This window comes from Anabrus simplex, chromosome 1, assembly GCF_040414725.1.
Source record: "Anabrus simplex isolate iqAnaSimp1 chromosome 1, ASM4041472v1, whole genome shotgun sequence".
Classification (NCBI taxonomy): domain Eukaryota; kingdom Metazoa; phylum Arthropoda; class Insecta; order Orthoptera; family Tettigoniidae; genus Anabrus; species Anabrus simplex.
The window spans coordinates 1,062,062,070-1,062,089,574 of record NC_090265.1 but is presented as its reverse complement, the minus strand read 5'-3'; the positions used below and the strand labels follow the sequence as shown (position 1 = coordinate 1,062,089,574).

The following is a 27,505-nucleotide window of genomic DNA, read 5'->3' as shown; positions in this document are numbered from 1 at the left end:
GTAAAGATGGAAATGCATATAAAAGAACTGTTTGATTTTAAAATGGATAGTCAAAATTCCATGCTGAACTTCTGTTCTTGAGATGGAGGGTCTGATTTTGATAGAGAGATGATTAAAATGCGAGATGATGTTGGCTTCTGGCATGTTAAACAACTCCGACATGAAAAATTCCAATACCCCACTGTATGTTAAGTTTGAAGAGATGCTAAAGAAATATCACCACCACCACCACCACCACCACTCCATGCACTTTGCACATTCCAACTCACACAAGTTTATAAAGTTATTTTTGTTGTGGTCAATAAGCATGTGGACATGCTGATATGTGCAACGTGGCACAAGAATGCAGGAACAATTGTAACAATGAGGACAATAATAGCAATAAGAACAAATTTACAACCAAAAATCAAGGAACACAGTTCATAAAATCTGAAGTTAGTTAATAATAAAGGAGAGAACATATAAACATCCTTGTACAGGGAACAAGATCTGAAAATTTTGTGGAAGAAAAACGCATTTCAGCATATAGCTGATTGGAGATGCTGAAATTAATAACAGCAATGACTACAGAACAAAACTGTGCAACAACTTGTAACATGGCTGGATATGCAGACAGAACCACAGAAAAGTCACTGGGTTTGTTGGCAGCACATATATGATGAGGGCTTCTGGAGAGCCAGATCTGCATGGTAATCAGTCATCTGGAAAGAGGAGAGGATTACAGAAGACTAGATAAAAGGAGTTTTTCATCCACTTCTACTTATTTAATGTCGCACTAACACATCAAAGGTTTTCAGCGATGGATGGATGGGAAAGGGCTAGGATTGGGAAGGTAGCGGCCGTGGCCTTCATTAAGGTACAGCCCTGGCATTTGCCTGGTGTAAAAATGTGCGATCACGGAAAACAATCTTTAGAGCTGCCAACGGTGGGATTCAAACTCTTGTATCTCCTGAATACAAGCTTTCCTGTCCCATCGTCGCTACAAGACCTATCTGTGTCAGTGCGACGTAAAGAAAAAAAAACTTGACCCCCTTCACCATAACCCTGGTTGAGGCCCTTACGAGGTACTACCAGCCGGGTCAGTTGGACCAAGGTTTTTTTAAAGAGGTGTTACTCTTCTATCACTTGCCCTTAATCCTGACTTGTGACACGCAGAGCCTGGCTTCTCAAATACTGGGCCCAGATTGGTGGTGTAGGCCCCAAACACAAAGAAGTGTATGCTGACTGTCTGGCTTTCGCGGATGACTTAGCCATATTTGCCAACAACATCAGTTCAGCAATCAGTAAGATAAAGAAACAGCAGAGAAAGTAAGACTACAAATCTCCTTGGAGAAGACGAAATACATGACGAACATCAGTGATGGTCCAGAATGGATGTTAACAGACCATGGAAAGATTGGAAGAGTCAAGAAGTTCAAGTACCTGGGTGAAGTAATCCAAGAGAATGGGCTAGAACAAGAAGCGACCAATATCTGCATCCAGAAATTAGAGCGAGTGTTCCAATTGACTAAAAACATCTATAATAAGAAAATGCTGAGTTTCGGAGTCAAATTAAGACATTACAGCACTGTTGTTAGACCAGAAGGCTTATATGTTTCAGAGATCCTGTGTTTGAATGAAAAAGGACTAGTCAATCAACTACTTAAAACAGAACGCAGGCTACTACGGAAGATCTTAGGAAACAGATGGGTTGACGGGCAGATTTGACTGAAATCCAATAAAGAAGTATACAGCAAGATGGAACCGATAACAACAGCAATTAGAATGCTGGATTTTTCCCTAGTGGCTTTACATCGCACCAACACAGATAGGTCTTATGATGACAATGGGATAGGCCTAGGAGTTGGAAGGAAGCAGCCATGGCCTTAATTAAGGTACAGCCCCAGTATTTGCCTGGTGCGAAAATGGGAAACCACGGAAAACCATCTTCAGGGCTGCCACCAGTGGGATTCCAACCCACTACCTCCCGGATGCAAGCTCACAGCCGCGCGCCTCTAACCGCACGGCAAACTCGCCCGGTAGATTGCTGTTTTATGGGCACATCTTCCGTATAAATAATGACCGGCTCACAAAGAAAATCTGGAATTTTCTAAAACCAAAAGCATCTAAGTTGAGATGGTTCCAAGAATGTGATAAAGATCTGAGAGAGGTGGGCATTATGGAGGATGAAATCAATGACAGGGTTAGTTTCAGAAGGATGATGAAAAGCTATCAGGGTTTCATAGTGGAGACAGAACCCAGAAGACGGAGGGGCTCTTTACCAGAGGAGCAGAAGAAAGCGCTCATCGACGGCCTCAAAAAATACTGGCAGGATGTCAAAGCCGGCAGACAAGCAAGACACAGACACTAAAAATGAGATTGGTTGTTAACACGCAGTTCATAGAGGCTCAATTCGAATAAAAAATAATAATAATAATAAATAAAAAAAGAATTTAAAAAAACTAAATTAATGGATAATGGATAATTCCCGAGAATAGAACAATACTAAAGTGAACCTTACATAGACTAATTTATTTCTAGGCCTATCATGGGAGCAATTTGGAAGCACATCTGAACAACACACATCTAGACAAGTTCATGACAATTCAAATAGAAAAGAATAGTCTTAAAAGATAATCAGAAATTCACAACAAATTCAATGCAAAGAAAAGTAAAGCAGAGGTATTGACAAGTTTGGTCACTGTTCACAGCAGACCACTTGCACCGCTAGAAGATTTAGCCTTCCGTAATATCAACAATTCAATTCTCTTGGATGCTCATGCAAGGAGCAGTATTAGTTCTCATGGAATTCGTGAACATATTATTAACAGGGAATTGGGGATCATCCGTCATGAGATAAGCAAGAAAATGGTATTTCTGAAAGTGGATGCTGTAACTCATATGGATCATTCTTTCTTGGGTATCAATATTCATTTTTTCATTAACAATCAAACCACCATGTTACGTACGCTTACAGTTAGAGAATTCTTTGGTAGCCATAATGCCGAAACGCTGACAAAAGTTATCTTAAGGGTTTTGCGAGATGTATGGTATTTTGGTGTCTTGACGAACTGTTTTCATTATTTAAGTACATACTTTCTCCTCCTTGCAGTAATGTAATAGAGGATAGCTTGATAATCAGGACTAATTCACGGTAAGCGTTGTTGTCTGTTATCACTGCACTCAAGAATACGTGCACACGACGTCCAGCCATGCGGTCCCGATGTGGTTGTGAAGGCACACGCAAACAAATGAAAACTGAGACACTAGGCTCTTCAACTTACAATTAAACATTTATTTTCCTTACTTAACATTCAGGATGCGCCCCCACCGGTTTGGCTTAGTGCGATTGGGCTCATTAGTGCAAATTTGTATTCTGATCTCTTTGTAACATATGAATTCATTCTGCGACGAAAGTGTTTCTTTATGATTAAATCTGCCCCCAGTCTTTACTATTTATATAACGGTATGAAAATACCAGTATTGGATGTATTTTACCTGTTCCCACAATTATGGGTATATATACAGTAGTTATTATGTAATACCAGTATTCTACCTAAACTTTAAATTATTCCAGCATTTAGTCTCTGAAACCAGAAAATAAAATCCATTACAGAAAATGACTGTGTACCCAATGTCCTAGAAGGAGCATGTAACTACTTTGGACGACCAGTTCACAGAATATGAGCTTAATACTAGAAAAACAAATAGGATAGAAAAGACCTAAGTTCAAAGACATTTCATGATGGAACCAAATTAGAATCAAATTCTTCAAATAAAAACATCAACTTCACGGATACTTTTTGACAAGATACACGGTACTAATTAAGTCAGAGAAAGCACCCTACTTTCATAATCAAATGACAAACACCACAGAAAGCATAATTAACTATTCCTCATGAAATAATAAAAACTGTTACCAGCCACAAGTTTTATTAATTGATTTACTCTACTATACAATTCCGAGACTTTGTTCCATTACCAGGTGGCGAAAATGCTGACATATAATTGTTGCTCTACTTGATACACAATTGTTTTCAAAGAATATTATACTATTGCATTTAAGAGTAGGAACTATGTGAATTATGAATCGATTACATCTATGTTGGATCAACTATAGGTGTGCGTCGTCTTAGAAATATACAAATGCTGATAAAGCTTAATACTGTTTTAAAATATTAATGTTTTAATTTTATCACCAAGCATGTGTTGAGGAGCTATTGAACATAGAACTGGCAACTGTCGAATAATCGACACTTTGGTCCCAGCTGTTGTGGCACTGTTGAGTACTTGACATGTTCGTATTTCTCCACATAATTTCCACAATTCTTCAACAGACGTCATAACAATCTACTTTTTGTTCTTCTCGATGTCCACAGTAGCCGTGAGTTAAGTTTCATTCATAGATGTAACCTCTTTGGGAGCAATTTCACGGAAATAAATGAGTGCTGAATTCCGACCATCTGTTTGCGCACCATAGCTGTAGTGTTTGTAAACAGACCTTCCATTTCATAATATTTTGTAGGTTTCTGTTCAGTGAAAGTTATTTACTTTTGTAAATATTATTATTATTTGATTTATATGCATAAAGTACAGTGTGTCTAAATATGGCATCATTACAGAAAATTACTGGTGAAGTAGTGCAAAATTTGTTGGATGATGAAAGTGACTGATCTGACTTTGAGGATACTGAAAATGAAACAACAGATTTAAAGTGGGATTTGGAGTGTTTATCAGCTATTACTCTGCATCAAATATTGGAAAGTGAAAGCGATGACAAGCCTGCCGTACAGCAACCTATAGTAACAACGTGGTCTACGGTCATGCCTCCTGAGCAAGTTTTTTCTGCAATTGACTTTACTGTCATAAATCCTGGATCTAGAAACACCCCAGGTAAGCAGTCTAGGCCAATTGATTACTACTACTTGTATTTTAGTGCTCACATATGGTCCATGAATGCTTGAGAAACGAGAATGAGTTAGCTGGAAAATTTATAATGTCCAATAACGGACTATTTATATTGGTTTAACAGCCTGTCACCAGTCGGGTTGCGAAATCTGCCTTGGCCGTCGGTGGCGTGAGTGAACTACTTGAAGGTCGGTCGCCGAGACAGAGTAGCCCTGTGTGAAGAGCTCCATTTAAAATAATGTTTCACAAGCACGGGCGGCTGGTAGCCGATTCCTGTTGCCTAGTGTGGAACGGCTCTTAATGCATGGTACTGTGAGAAGTCCTAGGGCAAATATTTCACAGAAACATGAATAAACATACAAAACAAGGAAATAAATGAGAAAAATCATAGCTGTAATATGTTGATCTTCATTTCGTCCTTCTTTGAAACATTTACACATCTGATTGTGTGTTGCACCAGCATCTTATGATAATGCAACTTTCCAAGATCGAGCAGCTGCAGCTCGCTCGTCAATTCGCGGGGGAAAATTCCAGTCACATTCTTCAGATAAGAAGTAATAGGAGGATGTGCTGGGCATTGATCCACAAACAATAGGATCTTACGACCTTTCGCTCCCATTTTGGAGTCTATGCTTCGAAGCCAGTCTTCAAAAACTTTCGTAATGACCCAGGATTTCTTATTGCTGGTGTATTTTGTGGGGAGTGTAGCAACGTTTTTAAAACAACTCGGTTTTGAAAAAATTGCCGATTGTCAGTGGAGGCAGTTTTTTACTTCTGTAACTATTTGCACATAACAGAACTGTTATGTGTTGTTTGCTTTATTTCCCGCCGTGACATTTTTCCCCTACGAATGCCCTTGAACATCTAGGCATAACATTTAAAAAGAGGCCTGTTTCATTCACACTGAAAATGTCCTTAGGAGCGAATCAGGATGTCAGTTCTTTGAAACGATTTTGTTTTTAATCTTGCAGTCTTGACATCGACACTTCTACTTTCCCCACATTATGACTGCCGATACCGTGTCTAACCTTAAATTTGTGTAGCCAGCCCAACAAAGCACTAAAATCTTCTACATCAAGTCTCATCGCTAGTTCATTTGCCTTTTCGCAAAGCATTGGTCCGCTGATTGAAATGCCTTCTGCCCTATGTTGCCTGAACCAATGTAACGAACCATCTTCCAGGCATTTGTATTTTCAGCCCTGAATGTGGGTCCCCTAACACAGCTAACACATGCGCGCGTTCTTCAATTTATGCAGCCTTGGCTACAATCATATTTAAGGTAAATGGAGCAATCCACAATTTTTTAGCAATTTCAACTCGTTTCATGTTATCACGTTCCTTCACTACACTCAAATTATGTCACTTTTCAGCAATCGTAATGCTCGTTGACTTTCTTTCACCCATGTTCACTAATCAAGAATCTCAAGATGCTAATTATAACTTGGTCACACCGGAAGCACAGAACACTGAAGAGTATGCTCAAAAATAGCTTCCAGGTCACTCACGCTACCAAACATGCGTGTAGAAGTATGATTTCCAAGAAAAAGTACAGTGCGAGTCATAAGTTTGTGTTTAAAATATTTCTTGCAATTTTGAAGACTGAAACCATCGTAAACGTATAAATGAAGCATTTTGCCTTCAAGAACTGAAGGTGTAAGCAAAAAAAATGTATAAATTAAATAACTCTCCGTAATACATATAGGATTTTGTCGGGACCGCTGAAAAACATGTACAAGTGTACAAAACGTGTAAGTGTGAAACGTATAAAAGAAGTTTTACTGTATTGTACTTTCTGCTTATAATCATTTATGATTTGGAAATATGTATCCTATTCGACAAGGACAAGTAGCATAAATTAAATTTATAAGAACGATGAATAAGACGAATATGAAAACGAAAGACTGTACATAAAGAAAGCAGGAAATAAGTGAGTATCAAGGTTCTTCCAGTTGATTTTATACAGAAATACACATCTTTTACCTTTTCTTGTTCTTTTTGCTAGTGTTTTAAAGATGTAACAACTCATATATGTGTTTTCAGTAATGATAGGGACAGAAAGGGTCCAGACCTGGAAGGAAACACCTCTGGCCTTATTTTAAAGTGCAGTCTCAGCCTTTACCATGTGTGAAAATGGAGAAACCATGCTAAACCATGCCATCTATGGAATGCAAACTTAAAGCTACACGATCCATAACATGCAGCCAACTAACTCAGTGGGAACGTGGAAAGGGTTCATGATGTGAATGGATAACAGCAGAACAGCATGGAAATAGACCTACTTCGATAAAGAATGAAATCTTTGTACTGATATTGAAGGAAATATATAAAAACAGAAGGAACATATGCTTGTTTACCACAAGCTGGTAACTGAAGTTGGAAAAAAGATGATGAACCAACAAAGAGTTTTCAACATTTCAAATGTTTACCTGTAAAGAATGAAACCTTAGTCATAAGAAAACAAGGCTAAGGCTACTCAATTCATTGAAGATGCTTTAAGGAGTGTGGTAAGCCCATTCCTATAATGATTATAAATCTTACCTGAGAGCCTATGTTACCCTAGTGTGTGTATCTGCATTTAATCTAAGTCAGAATAATTAAAAATGTGTCCAGAACTTAAGATAAAAAGCAACAATTTGTATACAAATGCATAGTAATGCAGCAAATGAGAGATTTGCTATTATAGAAGTGCATGAATAATGTGTTTTATCACATATTGAAGCACACAATGTCTGAAATAAAAATGTTAAGCAATAAGGCACCAATGCTGAGCAATTTAATTCTGCTTTTAATTCTTTCTTATTAATGGGAATTAAGATTTATGCAGGTGCATTTATTATTTCACATGACCAGTATTTGAAAGATGCATTTACTTTGGATATTTAGCAATACATTATTCAAGCATATCAACTTTCAACACTGATTAAAAAATTTACCTCAACATTATTCTCCTGATCTGTGACTGTTCCATTATTATTCACTACAGCTGCCTGTACTCCAGTCTCACGACTCTCAGGTTTTGTATCGATCATTTCACTCATTTTCTTGATCACCATTTGAGCTTGTAATGCATCCTGAAATTAAATTAATGGCTGTTAAACATTCAAATACTCTATTTATTTATTTATTTATTTATTGTCAATACAAAATTTTAAAATATTTCTGGCAAGAGGTAGAATTATTTTTTATAAGTTCATAACAGTAGCTCGGTTATACATTTTTTTAAGGTCCATAATACAATAAAAAAAAGAGTCATATTAAACCATACTGACTAATAATGTTAAATAAAGCTAACATTCACTCTATCAGTTTATTAAATATTCATTACACACAAATCTGCTGTATTTTATGGGCTTCGTTAATGTATTACTTGGATTCTTTAGATCAACATTACAGTATGATAGCACAATATTTTGGTATATCATTATAGCTCATTCATTATACTATAGAAAACACTGTATACCTGTAATGAAAAGTTATTCAAATTAAAAGTCTTAACAACAAATTTAAATTTAAAAATATTGAAATGAAGAACTACTCCATACTTTCAAATCCTTTCAGTATTCTAATCACAAGATTGTTCATATTTTCTTTACCTTGAAGTTCAAAGCTTAAGTCTAATTTAAATATTGGTAGTACTTATGAACTATTAAACATGAAGGAGTGTAAGACACTACAAATGTTACCCTAATGGATGTCACTTGCAGAGCCACAAACTCTTCAAGTTTAAAATTACTGTAAGTATTTAAAATATTTAGTTTTGAACTTTGAGGTTAAGTTAATACATGCAATTTGGCTCCATGGCTAAATGGTTAGCGTGCTGACCTTTGGTCACAGGGGTCCCGGGTTCGATTCCCGGCAGGGTCGGGAATTTTAACCTTAATTGGTTAATTTCGTTGGCACAGGGGCTGGGTGTATGTGTCGCCTTCATCATCATTTCATACTCATCACGACACGCAGGTCGCCTACGGGCGTGAAATCAAAAGACCTGCATCTGGCGAGCCGAACTTGTCCTTGGACACTCCCGGCACTAAAAGCCATACACCATTTCATTTCATTTTTTTACTTGGATACTGAAAGGACATGAAAGTATTATCTACTTTTAGTTTCAATTTGTTTGAAAGGCTCTTATTATGAATAACTTCTCACTGTAGAGTGGTTTATATTATGACAATTGAGCTACTGTATATAAGTGTACAATTTATCACTGAATAATATTTATAATGTTGACCTAAGGAATCCAAGTATTGAATGCACTGAAGCAGCCATCCAAACAGAGCAAAACATTTATGCATAATGAATATGTAATAAATAGTACTGAGTGGCTGATTCTATTTAAGGCCCATAGCATAACAAAGCATAAAATATACCAAGGAACTTCAGGTATGTGCATCATTAACTTAAATGATGATGGTTACATTTTTTTCGCACTTATATGCTTTCATATTTTTTTGTCTCTAACTTTTTAATTTATTCATTTATATGTTATCTCTTTTCATATGATTCTGATTACCTGTACAAGGGACCTACACAATCATCTTACCCAACTTGTTTGTCTATTTTGAAGTGGTCCTTTGAAGTGACCACACTACTGTGCAGAATAACAGAAAACAATAATCATTCTAAATGTTGTCTTGTTTTAGTGAATATTTTTCTCACACAGACTGCCCCTCGTATAAGGGTGATTCTTTTTATTAGGGAAATGTATAACAACCGAGGACCATTCCTACAGGGATGAGGCAGCGCTCGCTCGCTTGCTTGTTTATTAAGGATGAGCAACACCATAACGCCGAATTGCAAAGATCCAAGATATGTACAATAATTATTAATCTAAAATGAAAAATATACGAACATTTACAAAGACACAAATATACACAATAAAAATGACACAATCCTATCTTTTACATATTTACATAAAGAAAGGAAAAATACACTTATATACAGAGTTAAAAAAAATTAGGGGAACATGTTTTTGAATGTATGCCATGTATGCTCCACAAAACATAACCTCACACCCAGGTATATTACCAACTAAACATTTATTCTTTACCGCTGAAGTATACTAAAGAACATCGATGGTTTCGCGTTCATTTTCAGAACACAAGCGGAAATGTCCAAATAGGGGCGAATACAAAGTGAGGACAGTCTGTCAGGGTGGATTTTTATCACAATTGGAGAGCTTCAGTATGGTGTATGTCCTCCACGAGCATTTATCACAGCTTGGCACCCTTGTGGCATGCTCAGTTAGTCGATGGAGGTCATGTTGTGATATCAGGTCCCATTCTTCAATGAAAGCCTGTTCGGGGTCTTGGAGAGTTTGTGGAGGAACAGGATGCCCATGAACTCTTCTGTCAAGCCTATCCCACACATGCTTGATGGGATTAAGGTTGAAACTCACTGCTGGCCATTCCATCTCTTGAATGTCCAGTTCTCGCAAGACAGCTCTGGTGATGCACACTACATGAGCCCTGGCATTGTCGTGCACAAGTACGAATTCAGGGCCAACACTGTATGCAGCAACCAACAGAAGCTGCAACAGTATCTGCTCGATGTACCCTGCAATGGTAAGATTACCATGGACGAGCACAAGATCCATATGGCCATCAATACTGATGCCACCCCACACCATCACAGAACCTTGCCCGAATCGGTCGCCTTCCTGGACAATATTTGGCATGTACTGCTCACCACGGCATCTCCATACACGTTGACGTCCATCATGTTGTGTCAGGGGAAATCTGGACTCGTCTGTGAACAGAGGTCTCCATTGGCGAAGTTGCCAGTTGACGTGGGTATGTCCAAACAGAAGGCGAGCTGCACGATGTTGCTGCATTAAACGGGGCACTTGAATAGGACGTCTGGGTCGTAAGGACACCTCTCTTAACCTGTTCCTTATTGTCTGGTCAGACACCGTAACTCCAGTGACCCTCCTAAGGTTTTGTTGCAGTTCTCTGGCAGTTGCTGAATGACTCCACAATGCACAGATGGTCAGATATCTGTCATCCTGTGGGGTTTTCATACGTCCATGACCTTGTCTAACCCTCCTTGTGAACTGGCCTGTCTCATTGTAGAGATTCCACAAGCGGTGAATGACTGACGGAGAGACAGTGAGATCCACAGCAACACAACGAAAAGGCCATCCTTCCTGAATCAAAGTGACTGCCCTTGCGACTTGAGCCTCATTAAGATGTCTCATGGGATGTGCTGGTTTACGTACAACAAGCTCAAATGACCGCAGTAGTCTGTGTACCTCACAACGACAAACGGACGCACCGCTATTCACTTGGTTTTGAGGGGTTACCCAACAGTTAAATGTATGGCTACGCCTACAGATGGATTATAACTTTTAATTTGATATATCCTGAGTATCTAAGGTCTCAAGGTATGTTGTAGGACCATTGAATCCCCATCTACCAAAATAACGTTCACATACCAGACGTTATAAAACATGTTCCCCAAATTTTTTTGAACTGTGTACAAGAGAAGAGTCAGGAAAGAACAAGAAGGAAAATTAAGTTTTGCGAGAACTATCACGACAGAAGGAAGGATACGATACAAAGATATTAAGGTTCTTGTTGATAGGTCAGGTATTAAGCATTGCTGGAAGACGTACAGAAAAGGACCTTTGGGTAAGAGAAAGCTGGAAATAAGGAATATAGAAGAGAGGATAGGACGTGGAGGGGGAATATAATGAAACTAATTCTGGAGACCTAAATAAACCATTAGCTGCTTTGTATAGCAGCATTAGGTCAGCTACTTTCCTCCGAGCAGAAAGAGTTTTGAGTTTTAGTTTCCCAAGTACTTGGTTAATGCTCAAGTTGTGACAGGCAGGGACCCTGGCTCTGAGGATTGCACAGAAGAAAGATTGTACAACGGTCAAGCTGGCTGAGATACGAAGAAGCAGAAATGGACCAGACTGGAGAGGCGTATTCAACAATCAGTAAGATAAGGAAACATAGAATGCTCCGAGTGCATTTACATCTGTGATGCCAGAAAACCTGTAGAGTAAACCAAGGAGTGACATAGCACGTAAGGTGACCCTGTTTATGTGCGAGACAAACAACAATTTACTGTCAAAATGCACTCGCAAGTCTTTTTGATTATCAACAATTATTGTAATTGGTTGGTTCAGCAAGTGATATTCTTGTAGTACGGGAGATTTACGCAGTATGAACAAAATGGTGGAACACTTGTAGGGATGAGGTTTAAGACACAATGTAGTACACCAACATGATAGTGAATCATGTTTGAGGGTAGAAACATGTTCATCTATCTATCAAGAAAGAAGAAAATCGGAAAAAAAATAGAAATTCTGAATGAGGTCAAGGATAATATGTAGACCGTCTAGAAATTGTTTCCCTATTTCTTTTCCTGTAAACGTATTCAGCAGCGAAATATAAACGTGTGCAACAGATCTATGATGTAGCGATCATAAACCATCTGAACAAGTCCTGGCTGGTGTCAGTAGCGCAGCAGCAATGGCTCAAAATGGTGGCTCACATTCTTTTTCCCAATGCCTGAAATACCTATCTGATTACTGTTTGAAGGAGTGACACCAACTGAATGAAGAGTTGCAATAAAAGTCCCAGATTACAAGGGAAAGGGTGACGAACAAGAAGCGGTTAATTACAGGCCAATCAGCTTGACATGTGTTGTTTGTAAGCTCTGAGAAAGCATTCTTTCTGATTATTACACAGTTTGCAAATTTACTAACTGGTTTGATAGGAAGCAGTTTGGGTTTAGGAAAGGTTATTCCAGTGAGGCTCAACTTGAAGGATGCCAGCAAGATATACCGGTAGCAGATATTTAGATTCAGGTCAAATGGATTGTGTCGCTATTGACTTATCCAAGGCTTTTGATAGGGTAGATCATGGGAGATTACTGATGAAAATGAGGACTATTGGACTAGACAAAAGAGTGATTGAATGGGTGGCTACATTTCTAGAAAATAGAAGTCAGATAATAAAATTATAAGCAATAAGTATATAAACAAATTCTCCAAGATACTTGTGTAATTTCCTTTCTGAAATTATTATTATTATTATTATTATTATTATTATTATTATTCCTGATATGTTTCTGCTTATGCAGGTCATTCACAGATCCTCTTCCAATCTTCTCTTTTTCCCCCCACATTCTATCGTTCATCACTGTCTGCCACTCTGATTTATGTCATCCTCCACCTCATCCCTCCATCTTGTTAGTGGTCTTCCAATTGGTCTTCTTCCAGATTTTGTCCATTCCAGAGGTCTTCTTGGTAATCTTTCTTGTCCCATTCTTTTGATGTGGCTGAACCATTTCAGCCTATTTCTCTTCATAGTTTCTTTTAGAGGGTTGATCTGTAGAGTGTTTCGTATGGTTTCATTTCTTATCTTGCCCCTCCTTGTTTTACCCGAGATCCTTTGCAGAAAGTGCATCTCTGTCGCTTGTAACCTACTCAGATATTTTTTTTTTTGTCCAAGTCCAACATTCCGCTGCATAGGTCAATATTGGCAAATAATACGATTTTTATATCATGATTTTTGCTTTGGTAGATACTTTCCAATTTCTGATTATGTCTGATACACAGTAATAAAATTTTGAGCAATTTCCTATCCTCTCTGAAATTTCTTCCTTGATGTTTCCTTTCCCAGTCAGCTTACTTCCTACGTATTTAAAAACATCTACTTCTTTAAGAATTTTTCCATTACACCTAACATCCTTAATTATTTTTGTTTTCTCTACTGATTTTCATTACCTCACTTTTTGTTAAACTTATTTCCATGCCTGCTTCTTCAATTGCCCTCTGCCAACTATTTAGTTGTTCTTCCAATTTTTTGTTCATTTTCTTCCCATAACATTACATCATCTGCATATGCTATGACTTTCATATCATTTGCTGTTGACCCTTGGCAAACTTTCCTCATAATGTTGTCCATCACTATATTGAAGAGCACTGGTGAAAGTACACTTCCTTGTCAAACTCCTCTGTTCTAAACCATTCTGATTTTTTGCCATCTATTATTTGTTCAGAAATTTGTTATACATGTTTCTAATTCTGAATTGCATTTCTCTTGACAATTCCATTCTACTCAGCCCTTGCCATATCTCTTCTCTTCTAACCGTGTCATAAGCCTTTCTGAACTGTGTATAGTAATTTCATGTCCTTTTCTATATTAGTAAATCATTAGTTTATATACTTGTCACAAAAAGGTAACAGTGACTTAAATCTGAATGAAAGTTCAGCAGAAGAAAACTTGTTTTGGCAAACTCATATGTTTAAAAAATATATATATATAGTAATGCATCTGTGACCTTCATCCACATCAAGGTTCAGAACAAAACATCTTCCAGTAAGAGTTAAGAAGTAACAACCCTATTGCATTGGTTACCACAGCTGACTTGCATTCACAGTCTCAGAAGAACAAGTGTTTAGTGTTATCTGAGTGGGCCATTTTATTAGTTTAAGATCTATGAAGATGAAAAAATAGATACTATGTAATAACTATATTTCAACTGTTTTAAGTAATGTTATGATAATAATTGAATATCTATTTATTAAAATAAAGATTGAAACTGTGAAATGCTATCTCTGAAAGAGAGAATGATACATTCTCAAAACATGGATGAGTATTTTTTTTTTTTGCTAGTTGCTTTACGTCGCACCGACATAGATAGGTCTTATGGCGACGAAGGATGAGTATTTAACATTTTGTATATCATTTCTTGATTAGTATTGACAAAGTGGATTCTTTATCTCATGTTTATTCAGTGCAGTAAGTTTATCACTGCAAGTACTCAATATGGACCAATATAGACCATTAATATGGTCAAATTTATAGATTCTGTAATGATGCTTGCGGATGATGATGATGATGATGATGATGATGATGATGATGATGATGATGTGATCCGGGGAGAAGATAAGGAGAACGTACACCAACAGCTGAATATACTGAACATTAAGATTGAACATTGAGGATCAATGTGGAGAAAAGCAAGACAATGGTGATGAGAGGAAGAAGTAAAACAATTTTTAAAAAAAGGAAAAAGAGCTATCAGAATTGGAGAAAAGGAACTAGAAATAGTAGAACACTTTAAATACTTGGGAAGTAGACTGATAGAAAATGGAAGACTGGATATGGAAATTAATTGAAGGATTAAACTGGGGTGTGCCTTCTACCACTAGGTATGGAGATTAGTATGGAATATACCAATGAAGGCTACAGAGGTAATGTACAAGGGATAGTATTTACCTCTAATGACATACGCAGCAGAAACCTGTATAATGACTCAGAGATAAGAGAGTAGATACAGACAGCTGAAATGAAAATCCTGAGGAGTATAGTACAGAAGACAAGGAGGGGAAGATTGAGAAATGAAGTCATATGGAAAGAGCTGTGATAAACTGGAACAGAACAGGACATGTCAAATGGATGCAAGAACGAAGACTGCCAAGACAAGCAACAGAAAGTCAGGAAAGAGAGGATGAGGAAGCCTAAGATTATGATGAATGGACTGTGTGAAGAACAGCATAGGACAATGGAACCTGGACTGAAACATGAGGAATGGTAGAGAGACAGGACGAAGTGGAGAGGAACCATATTTGCCGCCACATGGTGTCAGCTGGAAAGGGTGAAATGATGATTTGGGAAAACTGAATGCTTGGACTCTTGCACAACACGTCCAACTGCTGAATTTCAGTAACAACAAACTTGTCTTCTTCCAGTGAAGTGCACGTGTCATGAACAGCCATTACATTTGGGAATAACATCTACCAAAGGAGTTCATTATCACAAGCTGCTGGTACAATGTGGGATAGCAGATACCCTTGCCAATAAGTATATCCCCAAGATTAATATGCTACACATTGATAATATTTTATATTTACAGTGTAGTATTGTCAGTGAAAAAATTTCTTACAAACAAGAAATTACATCTGTAATTCTCTTGCTTGTTTTCACATAGTAGGAAATGGATGTAGAAAAAATGGAATGATAAAGAGCGAGCCCATCAATTTGAAGATGGCACAGTATGAAGATGTACAAATTGTCCTTGTCCTTTTGCGTTTTCATGCATGACCTTGTCTCCTCTTTCTATTGCACCCTCTTCCTACACTGAGCTGTCACTGTGTTTATCTTATTACCGTATTTCTCCGAATCCAAGACAATGGTTTTTTTTCTCAGAATTTTAGGTGAGAAATCAAGTCATCTTGCATTTGCGACGTAACGGTAATCAACACCATTGGCAGCTACCACGGTAACAAAACTGCTTCCCTTTAGCACCCTGCGCACACAACTTGACCTCCAACATCCGCGTCATTATACATTGCTAGCAGCGGCAGTCGATTGTACAGTGCCTCTGTGTAACATTAATGGTTCTTGGTGTATAGTGAAGACAGAATGACATTCTACTAGCTTCTACAAAAATATTTCTCAAATCTGCAGAATGGCATCAAAACATTAGGCCTAATCTCTTGAGCTAATTTGCAAGGTTGACCATAATGTACTTCTGAGCCCCAGCTGCGCAGAAAATGTCATTTGATTTGGAATAGCAAAGATCCGACCCATTAAATTCTTAGAAAGGCCACGGTTACTCAGTGACACAGTTATAACACATCTTCTGTATCTCAGTAAATAGAGAGATATAATATAAATGTGAAATGTAAATATTAAAAAAATACTGGCCATTATAGTCAAGGTTACTAACAGTCTACTGTACCTGACATTTACTGAAAGTAAGCATTTTATAGACAGCAGAGATATTTTCGTGATGGATTGTTGTATTGTAGAGATGCGTGGAACTGGTATCGCCGGCAAATTCTCAATGGGTTCTCGTCAATATTATGATGTCAAATTTAAGATAATGGTTATTAAACATGCGAAAATGAATAATAATTGTGCAGCTGCAAGAAAATAGAGCACAACTAAAGCCAATGTCCAGCATTAGTATGGAGACAAAGATAGCTTAAAAAATGTGTACTGTACAGGAAATGCATTCAGTGGACCATAACAAGGATGCTTTAAAGAAGTTGAAGATAAAATTGTGAGGTACGTGCATAAAAAATACAAGAACAAGTATTGCTGGCAAATTTTTAACAGGTTCTCTTCGATATTACAATGCTAATTTTACATTAATGGTTATTAAATATGTGGAAATAAAGAATAATTGTGCAGCCACAAGAAAATACGGCATAACTGAAGCCGATGTTCAGCACTGGCGTGAAGACAAAGATACTATGTACAAGAAAGGCATTCAGTGGTCTGCAACAAGAGATGCAATACAAATGCAGGATTGCGAAGAGGAATTCCCTGAACTTTCAAAGGCAGTATCAGATACCTCTAATGAAAATGATTAGGGAAGTAGGTAGAATTTACAAGATATTTTTGTGTGTTTATTTCTCAAATAAAATTATGATTTCACAAAGCCCTTTTAAAGCCTGATTTAATTTTTTGAAGGAAAAAGTGGGGGTCGTCTAATGAAAATAATTAGGGAAGTAGGTAGAATTTACAAGATATTTTTGTGTGTTTATTTCTCAAATAAAATTATGATTTCACAAAGCCCTTTTAAAGCCTGATTTAATTTTTTGAAGGAAAAAGTGGGGGTCGCCTTGCATTCAGGGTCATCTTGGATTCGGAAAAATATGGTACTTGTTCCTTTTCATGTTCCTTTCAGTATACGACATGATATGACACTTGTTTGTTTCTTTCTATACTTTAACAGTGTCACTAAATAAACAATGTGTGTATGGTGTAATTCTCTAACATAACAATAACTACTTGTTTCATGTTTTTACAAGCAAATAATACAACAATACATGCATAAAACACTGTGTGCTATTCTTTGACCTCAGCGTTAAAAATCACACCATGAGTATGACATTTTTTAATGATCTGATATCCGGGGGGGGGGGCATGATAAACTCAGTGGCCTAGCGGCTGGCTTCCCACTCAAAATGCTGAGGTTCGAATCCCGGTCGATCCTGGGTCAAGATTTTCATCTCAAGAATCACGTGGCATCAGGAAGGGCATCCGGTCTTAAACCCCTGGCCAAAACCAAAATGAGCCTGGGAGGCTCCAGCGACCCCAGAAATACCCGAGATAAGCTGAAGAAAGATCAGACTGGCAGTCTGATATCCAATACATACACTATCCCTCTATATCTTATAGTGTTTGTTTGTTTTCATTGTAATTTCTTCTCTTTCAAGCCAGCAAGAAAAAATTACCTGCTCCAATGATTTAAGCCTTGCTTGTCTCCAAGCAGCCCTCTGCTCGGCTCTTCGTGCCCTCTCCTCAGACGGTGAAAGTTCTCGCTCATCCTCATCTGTCAACAAGCCCTTTAAAGCAGGTAAATTAGTCATTATGACAACAAGAACAATTTTAACATTAAAAAGCTCCAAGTTCTATCCTTATTAACTCACCTCTTGCTGTAATTTTGCCTTCAATCGACGCTCTGCCTTAGCTGTCCTCACACTGCCCATAGAGATAAGCGCAGGTGGTGGTCTGGAAATAATTCACATTGCTTGCACATATTCAAATAAAATTAATAGTTGTTTAATATTTATAATAAGAACAATCTCTCTTTCTCTCAGGAATGTTTTTATTTATTTTATGTCGAATCAAAACAGACAGGTCTTTTGGCAATGATGCGATAGGACAGGACTAGGACTGGAAAGGAAGCAACTGTAGATTTAATTAAGGTGTAAAAAATAAGAAAACCCAGAAAGCCATTTTCAGGGCTGCTAACAGTGAATTTAGAATCACTATTTCTAGAAAGCAAGTTTTTCACAACTACGTGAACCAAACCATGTAGCCAACTCGCTCGGTAAAGGGAAAACCAAGGTTAATAAATAAAAAAAGTAGTCACTTTACCGTCTCGTCATCTGATCAATATCTTCGTCATCTTCATCTGCTTCATCCAGCTGTGCCCAGGACTGCAGTTCATCTCTTGACAATGAAGCAATTTTCTTTTCTGAAAGAGAGAAAATATATATATTCAATACAGATTATGTGACTTCAAAACACAGTTGACTCCGTTAATAAAGCAATTCACTTCACATCCCTTTATACACCTCTATCCAGGCCCTGATTTACAAATGGGCGGACTGGGCATTTGCCCAGGGCGCCAGTTTTTGAGGAGCGGCGGCCGGCGGATCGAGTAATTATGGCCTGCGTGAATTACGTCTTAAATTCATTACACTCAAATTACTTTTCCTTTCCACAAATTATTCCAATTATTTTATTAGCCTGTATAAAACACTTTAAACTATTCTAATTTTAAAACCTGGATTTAATCTATATATTTATATTTTATGAAAAAATTAAATAACTGCAAACGATAAGAAGGCATTATTTAACTTGTGCGGGTGCTGGGTGGGCAATTGTAGTTGGTGGCTAGGCAACCCTGCTAGTTTATACAGCCACTGCCCAGTTTGTCATTGGCTCGTGACAATTCGTGTGCGTATTGTTGTTTACATTCGCTCACAATCAACCTGATAATCTCATCTAGCCAACTCATTGTCTCGTGTGATTATTTCATGTTTTTCAGTATTTAACCACGAGTAAAAAGTTAAGTGGTGCTGAATACAAAACACGCGCTGTTAAAAAGCAGAGTGATGAACTTGAACTACTTAAGAAAGTGCCTAAAATGGTAAAGTTCTTTACTTTGACTCGTTCAACTCCAACCTTGGAATTGGAATGCCAAGTTGACTTAACAAAACCTTCGACTTCATCATCGGTTCCATTTAACTTTACACAAGAATACTTACAAGCCCAACATATACAGACTGATCAGCCCTGTTTTAATATTAAATTGAACGATGAGCCTGAAGTTGTCCAGCAGCTGTTTGGAACATTATTCACAATCACAACCTGAGGTGAAAATGAAAACCTACAACCTGTTTTCCAGTCATTGACCGGGTTAGGGATGTAATGAATGAAGCAGATATAGGCTGTTAGTACGATGGGTCGCCACTCCCAAAGTGATATATTAATGAATGATAGATGCTATGAAATGGGAATGGAGAGTGTTGCTGGAATGAAAGATGACAGGGAAAACCGGAGTACCCGGAGAGAAACCTGTCCCGCCTCCGCTTTGTCCAGCACAACTCTCACATGGAGTGACCGGGATTTGAACCACGGTATCCAGCAGTGAGAGCCCGACGCGCTGCCGTCTGAGTCACCGAGGCTCCTACAACCTGAAGTAACCTTACCTAATTCATTTTCTATAGATGATCCTGCTACTTGGAATGTCAAGTTAAATTCAGTAGTTGAGAATGTTATTAAACATTGCCCAAAACAAGACGTAATGGTGGATTTTTGAAATCTCTGCGTACTTACAATGATGGTAAAAGAACATTGTCTCAAAATATGTTTATGAGTACTCTTCCTAATGGAGACGTTGTTTTAAGAGATTGGTTATTGTAAAGTATTCTGTATTCAGTGCTGTTTATTTCATCCAGACAATGAAAAAATATATTTTTCTACCGGTTTTAATGTCTGGAAGCACAGCTACGAACTACTGAAACATCATGAACATTCTCATGATCACAGGCGTAATGTTCCTACGTACATCAAACCAGACAAAAACAGTTAATGCAGGTTGATAAAATTCTGTTTACACTGTATGGAGAAGAGGTAAACTACTGTCGAAGTGTAATCTCAAGAATAGTTTCTTTCCAAGGAGACAATGAGGATTTAGGATCAACTTCAAATGGTTTGTATCTTGGATGACTCGAATTGATCAGTGAATATGACCCTTTCCTTGCCCAGCATATCAGAAAATATGGTAACAAAGGTCAAGAGCACACCTCATACCTGTCTTCTCAAATTTGTACTGAATTTATTTAAGTTATGGGGTATTGTGTGCTTAAAACTGTAGCTGATGAAGTAAAAGAAGCTAGGTACTACTGTCCCATCGTAGATTCGACGCCTAATTGCTCTCACACTGACCAGTTGGCTATTGTTTTACGATATGTACCTCAAACAGAGCCAAAGCTTGTAGAGCGACTCATTAAGCTTCTGGCTGAAATATCACATACATCTGCTCGACTAGAAAAAGCTGTAGTTGACTGTTTTGAGAGTTTCGAAATCAACATAAAGAATTGTAGGAACCAATGTTATGATAATGCTTCCAATATGTCAGGAGCTTACTCAAGTCTTCAAGCCCGAATAAAGCAGCTAAGTCCCCTTGCTGTATACGTACCGTGTGCAGCACATTCATTAAATCTTGTTCGTTCGGCTGCCGCAGAATACTGCACTGCCACAGTGGTTTTCTTTGCCTTCGTCCAGGAGTTGTACAATTTATTTTCTGTGTCAACGTACAGGTGGAATATTTTGAAGCAATTCATGGCAAAATACGGTATGCCAGTGATAAAATCTTTATCAGAAACCAGATGGTCTGTAAGAGCAGACTCTGTCAGAGCTTTGGTAAAAGGTTACGAAGAAATATGACATTTTGGAATGCGTTGACAAGAGTCCTAAAAAACTTGCGGTATGAAAATCTTAATCTTGAGGGAGGAGTAAAAGAATGAAAACCCTGGAAGTATTCATCAACGCGAAAAGGGATGAGTTTGGCATACGTATATATGAGCAATCTGCTTTGAAAATAGGTGGATGTGATGATCCAAGTTACTCAAGAGTAAGAAAACGGAACTTTCATATTTACAGATGAAACACGTGGGATTGAAGGAGACCTAGACGCAAGAACAAAGTTAAAAAATAATGTGTTCCTTAAAATAATGGACACACTTATAGGAAACTTAGCAAGAAGGAAAGAAGCATATGAAGTCGTAGCTTCCAGATTTCAAGTGTTACCTCTACCACTAACTTGCTCATCCGAATCATCAGAAGCGAAGAACGCTGTTTTGAAAGCTTGTTCGCTGTACCCTGAAGACATCAGTCAAGATTTTGTACATGAGTGTATACACTTTCAAATGTGTATTAAAATCGAGGGATTCCAAAACTTGCCTAAAGTGTATTCTTACTCGTACATTAAACAAGACAATTTGTCAAGTACTTTTCCCAACCTTGAAATTGTAGTTAGGATGTTTTTGACCTTACCAATAACCAACTGTACTGCAGAAAGGGATTTTTCAGTTTTAAGCAGAGTAAAAAATGCCAAGAGGGCAACTCTTTTTAATGAAAAGTTAAGCTCATTAATCTTTATGTGCACTGAAAAAGATTTAACTTTGAAAACCAACTATGATGAATTGTTCAAGAGTTTGCCAGGAAAAAATCTAGTAAAAAATATTTTATGTAAAGTAGTATTATGTACAACGGCTGCCTGGACGAGGCGGTAAAGGCGTGCTCGGTACGCCCGGAAGGACGTGGGTTCGATTCCCCGTCAGGAAGTCGTGAAATTTAAGAAACGAGATGTCCACTTCTGGAGGTGCACATAGACCTGAGGTTCACTCAGCCTACACGAAAACTGAGTACCAGGTTAATTCCTGGGGGCAAAGGCGGCCAGGCATAGAGCTAACCACTCTACCCCATCAAGTGCCGAGGTTACGGGTAATGGAAGCCTTTACCTTCCACCCCTCCAAGGACCTTCATGCCCTGTATGGAGATACATTTGCTTTGCTTTCTTTGCCAGTATTATATACAAGTAGCCTATAAACAAAACTTGTATTTTTAAATGTGATCGAAATAAATTACAATAAATTAATGATAATTTATATGTCGTATTTCTAAAGTTATTTACTTACACACAAACTATCAAACTGAACCAACGGCTTTTTAAATAAAAAGGAAAACGGCCTGATTCTTATTTGGCTGTTGACTTTATTTAGCTTAATAAATATAATAATGAGAATTAACTTTATTTTCATGATGTGCTGTTTTAAAAGTCATAATCTTGAAAACTGTAATTTTTAATTTGTAAATAATTAATTTTTTTGAGGAACAGAAAAACAAGCGGTGGTGGGGAGTTCGGCTAAATATTGTTTGCCCAGGGCGCTAACTACTTGAAATCGGGGCCTGCCTCTATTGGCCTCATTTGATTACAATCATGTCAGACTATGGACACTTTTAATATTTACTTTTGAGTCAAGAATTCTTGTCTTGAAAGTGACTTACATATAAAAAAAATGTTTGTTTTCCTATACACCAATATAGGCACAATACAGAGTAATCAGATATGATTTACTCTGGCACATGCAATGTTTTCCTATGAGTGAGCTCCTCACATGTTCACCACACACAGGAAGGAGATGGGCACAGTATGCCATCAGGTGCTTTATTCACTGACCCTGGCCTTTGTTTTGTGCGCATGCGCATCCCTGCCAGTTGTTCTTTTCTTAATTCTGCGATTAGTCATCATCATCATCATATCCCTACAGCATGCCGGTAGGGTGGCAAGGAAGGAGTTTTTGCCATCATCGTCCGTCCACAAATGCCTTCTCTCTCTCTCACCACTGACTCCCAATTCCCTCCTCTTCTCTAAAAATCCTCTCTCAGCTGCTGAAGCCTTCTCTACCTACGTCTTCCCACTGGTGTTCTTCCCTCACCCCTTCCTGCTAGGCATGCATGTGGTGTTCTTGTGCCATGCATTCACTTTATATGTCCATACCATGTTAGTATCAAAGTCCTTAGCTTATCTTCTATTGAGTCCACTTCTAGATCCATTCTGATGTCATGGTCCCTGGGTGTTTTTTTGGAGGCTACTTCATAGAAATTCCATTCCATATGCTTGTAATTTACTAACTTCTCTCTCTTTCAGTGTACAAGTTTCTAGATTCTGTGAGCTTGCATCCGGGGGAGAGTAGGTTCGAATCCCACTATCGGCAGCCCTGAAAATGGTTTTCCGTGGTTTCCCATTTTCACACCAGGCAAATGCTGGGGCTGTACTTTAATTAAGCCCACGGCTGCTTCCTTCCAACTCCTAGGCCTTTCCTATCTCATCGTCACCATTAGACCTATCTGTGTTGGTGCAACGTAAAGCCCCTAGCAAAAAAAAAAAAAGTTTCTAGATTGTACGTGAGAATGGGCACAAAGTATAACTTATACAGAGTCATTTCAGTTCCCATGGGCGCTTTGTTATCCCAAACCAGATGACTTACGAGGTTGTACAAGTCAGAACAGCAAACCACTCTGTTTACTATTTGTTAAACTGCAGTACCCCTGCTGGAAATCATACTCCCAAGGTATACCAGTAAGCATTAAACTTTTTCACCATCAAGTTTTATATGGCAACCAGTATCTTTCCTACTCATTCTCAGTGCAACAGTTTTTGTTGCAATAATTTTCATCTGATACTGTTTAAAACATTGCTAGCCATTCACCCAGCCTAGTTTGTACCTCTACCTCTCTGTCTCCCCAGATAGCTGCATTGTCAGCAAACACCATTGTGCATAATTCTCTATCTCTTTCTCTTTTCAGGTTTTTAAGAATAACACATACATACATACATACATACATACATACATACATACATACATACATACGTTATCATTATAGACTGTTATGCCTTTCAGCGTTCAGTCTGCAAGCCTCTGTGAATTTACTAAACGTCGCCACAATCAACGTCGATTTGCAACTAGTGTTGTGGCCTCATTTAGTTATATACCTCTTATCTTTAAATCATTAGAAACCGAGTCTAACCATCGTCAACTTGGTCTACCTCTACTTCTCTTACCCTCCATACTTCTCTTACCCTCCATAGCAGAGTCCATTATTCTCCTAGGTAACCTATCCTCCTTCATTCGCCTCACATGACCCCACCACCGAAGCCGGTTTATGCGTACAGCTTCATCCATCAAGTTCATTCCTAAATTAGCCTTTATCTCCTTATTCCGAGTACCATCCTGCCATTGTTCCAACCTGTTTGTACCAGCAATCATTCTTGCTACTTTCATGTCTGTTACTTCTAACTTATGAATAAGATATCCTGAGTCCACCCAGCTTTCGCTCCCGTAAAGCAAAGTTGGTCTGAAAACAGACCGATGTAAAGATAGTTTCGTCTGGGAGCAGACTTTCTCCTTACAGAATACTGTTGATCGCAACTGCGAACTTACTGCATTAGCTTTACGACACCTTCATTCAATCTCACTTACTATATTACCATCCTGGGAGAACACAAAACCTAAATACTTGAAATTATCTACCTGTTCTAGCTCTGTATCACCAATCTGACATTCAATTCTGTTGAATTTCTTACCTACTGACATCAATTTAGTCTTTGAGGGGCTAATTTTCATACCATACTCATTGCACCTCTTTTCAAGTTCCGAGATATTAGACTGCAGGCTTTCGGCACAATCTGCCATTAAGACCAAGTCGTCAGCATAGGCCAGACTGCATACTACATTTCCACCTAACTGAATCCATCCCTGCCATTTTATACCTTTCAGCAGATGATCCTTGTAAACTACGAACATCAAAGGTGAAAGATTACAGCCTTGTCTAACCCCTGTAAGTACCCTGAACCAAGAGCTCATTCTACCATCAATTCTCACCGAAGCCCAATTGTCAACATAAATACCTTTGATTGATTTTAATAATCTACCTTTAATTCCATAGTCCCCCAGTATTGCGAACATCTTTTCCCTCGGTACCCTGTCATATGCTTTCTCTAGATCTACCACACATAAACACAACTGCCTATTCCTCTCGTAGCATTTCTCAATTACCTGGCGCATACTGAAAATCTGATCCTGACACCCTCTCTGTGGTCTGAAACCACACTGGGTTTCATCCAACTTCCTCTCAACAACTGATCGCACCCTCCCTTCTAAGACGCCAGTGAATACTTTGCCTGATATACTAATCAATGAGATACCTCGATAGTTGTTGCAATCATTCCTGTTCCCTTGCTTGTAGATAGGTGCAATTACTGCTTTTGTCCAATCTGAAGGTACCTTACCAACACTCCATGATAATTTTACTACTCTATGAAGCCATTTCATCCCTGCCTTCCCACTATACTTCACCATTTCAGGTCTAATTTCATCTATTCCTGCGGCTTTATGACAATGGAGTTTATTTGCCATCCTTTCCACTTCCTCAAGCATAATTCCACCAACATCATTTTCCTCCTCCCCATGAGCTTGGCTGTTCGCAACACCACCAGGATGATTTCCTTTTACATTGAGATGATGTTCAAAATATTCCCTCCACCTCTCCAGTGATTCCCTGGGATCTATTATGAGTTCACCTGAATTACTCAAAACACTGTTCATTTCCTTTTTCCCTCCCTTCCTAAGATTCTTTATTACTGTCCAGAAAGGTTTCCCTGCTGCTTGACCTAGCCTTTCCAGGTTGTTACCAAAATCTTCCCATGACTTCTTTTTGGATTCAGCAACTATTTGTTTCGCTCTGTTTCTTTCATCTACGTACCAATCCCTGTCTGCCTCGGCCCTTGTTTGGAGCCATTTCTGATAAGCCTTCTTTTTACGTTTACAGGCTGCTCTCACTTCATCATTCCACCAAGATGTGCGCCTTTTCCCATCTTTACACACAGTTGTTCCTAGGCATTCCCTTCCTGTTTCTACTACAGCATCCCTGTATGCCACCCATTCACTTTCTATATCCTGAACCTGCTTACTATCTACTGTTCGAAACTTCTCACTAATCATATCCATGTACTTCTGTCTAATTTCCTCGTCCTGGAGATTTTCTACCCTTATTCGTTTGCAGACAGATTTCACTTTCTCTGCCCTAGGCCTAGAGATACTTAGTTCACTACAGATCAGATAGTGGTCTGTATCATCGAAAAATCCGCGAAAAACTCGTACATTCCTAACAGATTTCCTGAATTCAAAGTCTGTTAAGATATAGTCTATTATGGATCTGGTACCCCTAGCCTGCCATGTGTAGCGGTGAATTGCTTTATGCTTGAAGAATGTATTCGTAACAGCTAAACCCATACTAGCACAGAAGTCCAGCAAACACTTCCCATTCCCATTAGCTTCCATATCTTCCCCACATTTACCAATCACCCTTTCGTATCCTTCAGTTCTATTCCCAACTCTCGCATTGAAATCGCCCATTAGCACTATTCTATCCTTGCTGTTGACCCTGACCATGATGTCACTCAATGCTTCATAAAACTTGTCAACTTCATCCTCATCTGCACTCTCACATGGTGAATACACGGACACAATTCTAGTCCTAATTCCTCCAACAGACAAATCTACCCACATCATTCGCTCATTTACGTGCCTAACAGAAACTATGTTGCGTGCAATGGTATTCCTGATAAAGAGCCCTACCCCAGACTCTGCCCTTCCCTTTCTAACACCCGTCAAGTACACTTTATAATCTCCTATCTCTTCCTCGTTATCTCCCCTTACCCGAATATCACTTACTCCTAGCACATCCAAATGCATCCTCTTTGCTGACTCAGCCAGTTCTACTTTCTTTCTTCCATAAGCCCCATTAATATTGATAGCTCCCATCGAATTCCATTTCGTACGCCAAGTTGTTTCCAAGGAGTCCCTCGTCTGTCAAATGGGAGTGGGACTCCGTTACTCCCACAGGTCCGAGGCTTGCTAAAAATGTTCTGAGCTCGGTAAATTCATGAAGCAGGATGCTACCCTACTTGCACATAGTCTCTCCTCTAACGGGTTATGGACCACCGGTGAATTGTATAGTCCTAGCCGCCTGTGCACGAGGAGGGCCATGACTCAGAATATGTCCGAGATGTC

The 27,505-nt window shown here is 38.5% G+C and overlaps 1 protein-coding gene across 7 annotated transcripts in view; it reads right to left on the bottom strand.

Annotated features, from left to right (window-relative positions):
- The window catches only part of scrib (scribble), an 884,084-nt gene that overhangs the window by 69,988 nt on the left and 786,591 nt on the right, over positions 1 to 27,505 (bottom strand). For 6 of the 7 annotated variants that reach the window (XM_067137118.2, XM_068225382.1, XM_068225383.1 and 3 more), the window contains 4 exons: positions 18,735 to 18,834; positions 18,284 to 18,365; positions 18,089 to 18,199; positions 7,821 to 7,958 (listed from right to left, as the gene is read on the bottom strand). In XM_067137118.2, coding sequence (XP_066993219.2) covers positions 7,821 to 7,958; positions 18,089 to 18,199; positions 18,284 to 18,365; positions 18,735 to 18,834 — 431 coding nt within the window. The remainder of the gene's footprint in view (positions 1 to 7,820; positions 7,959 to 18,088; positions 18,200 to 18,283; positions 18,366 to 18,734; positions 18,835 to 27,505) is intronic. The other variant, XR_011017587.1, reaches the window with a different exon arrangement.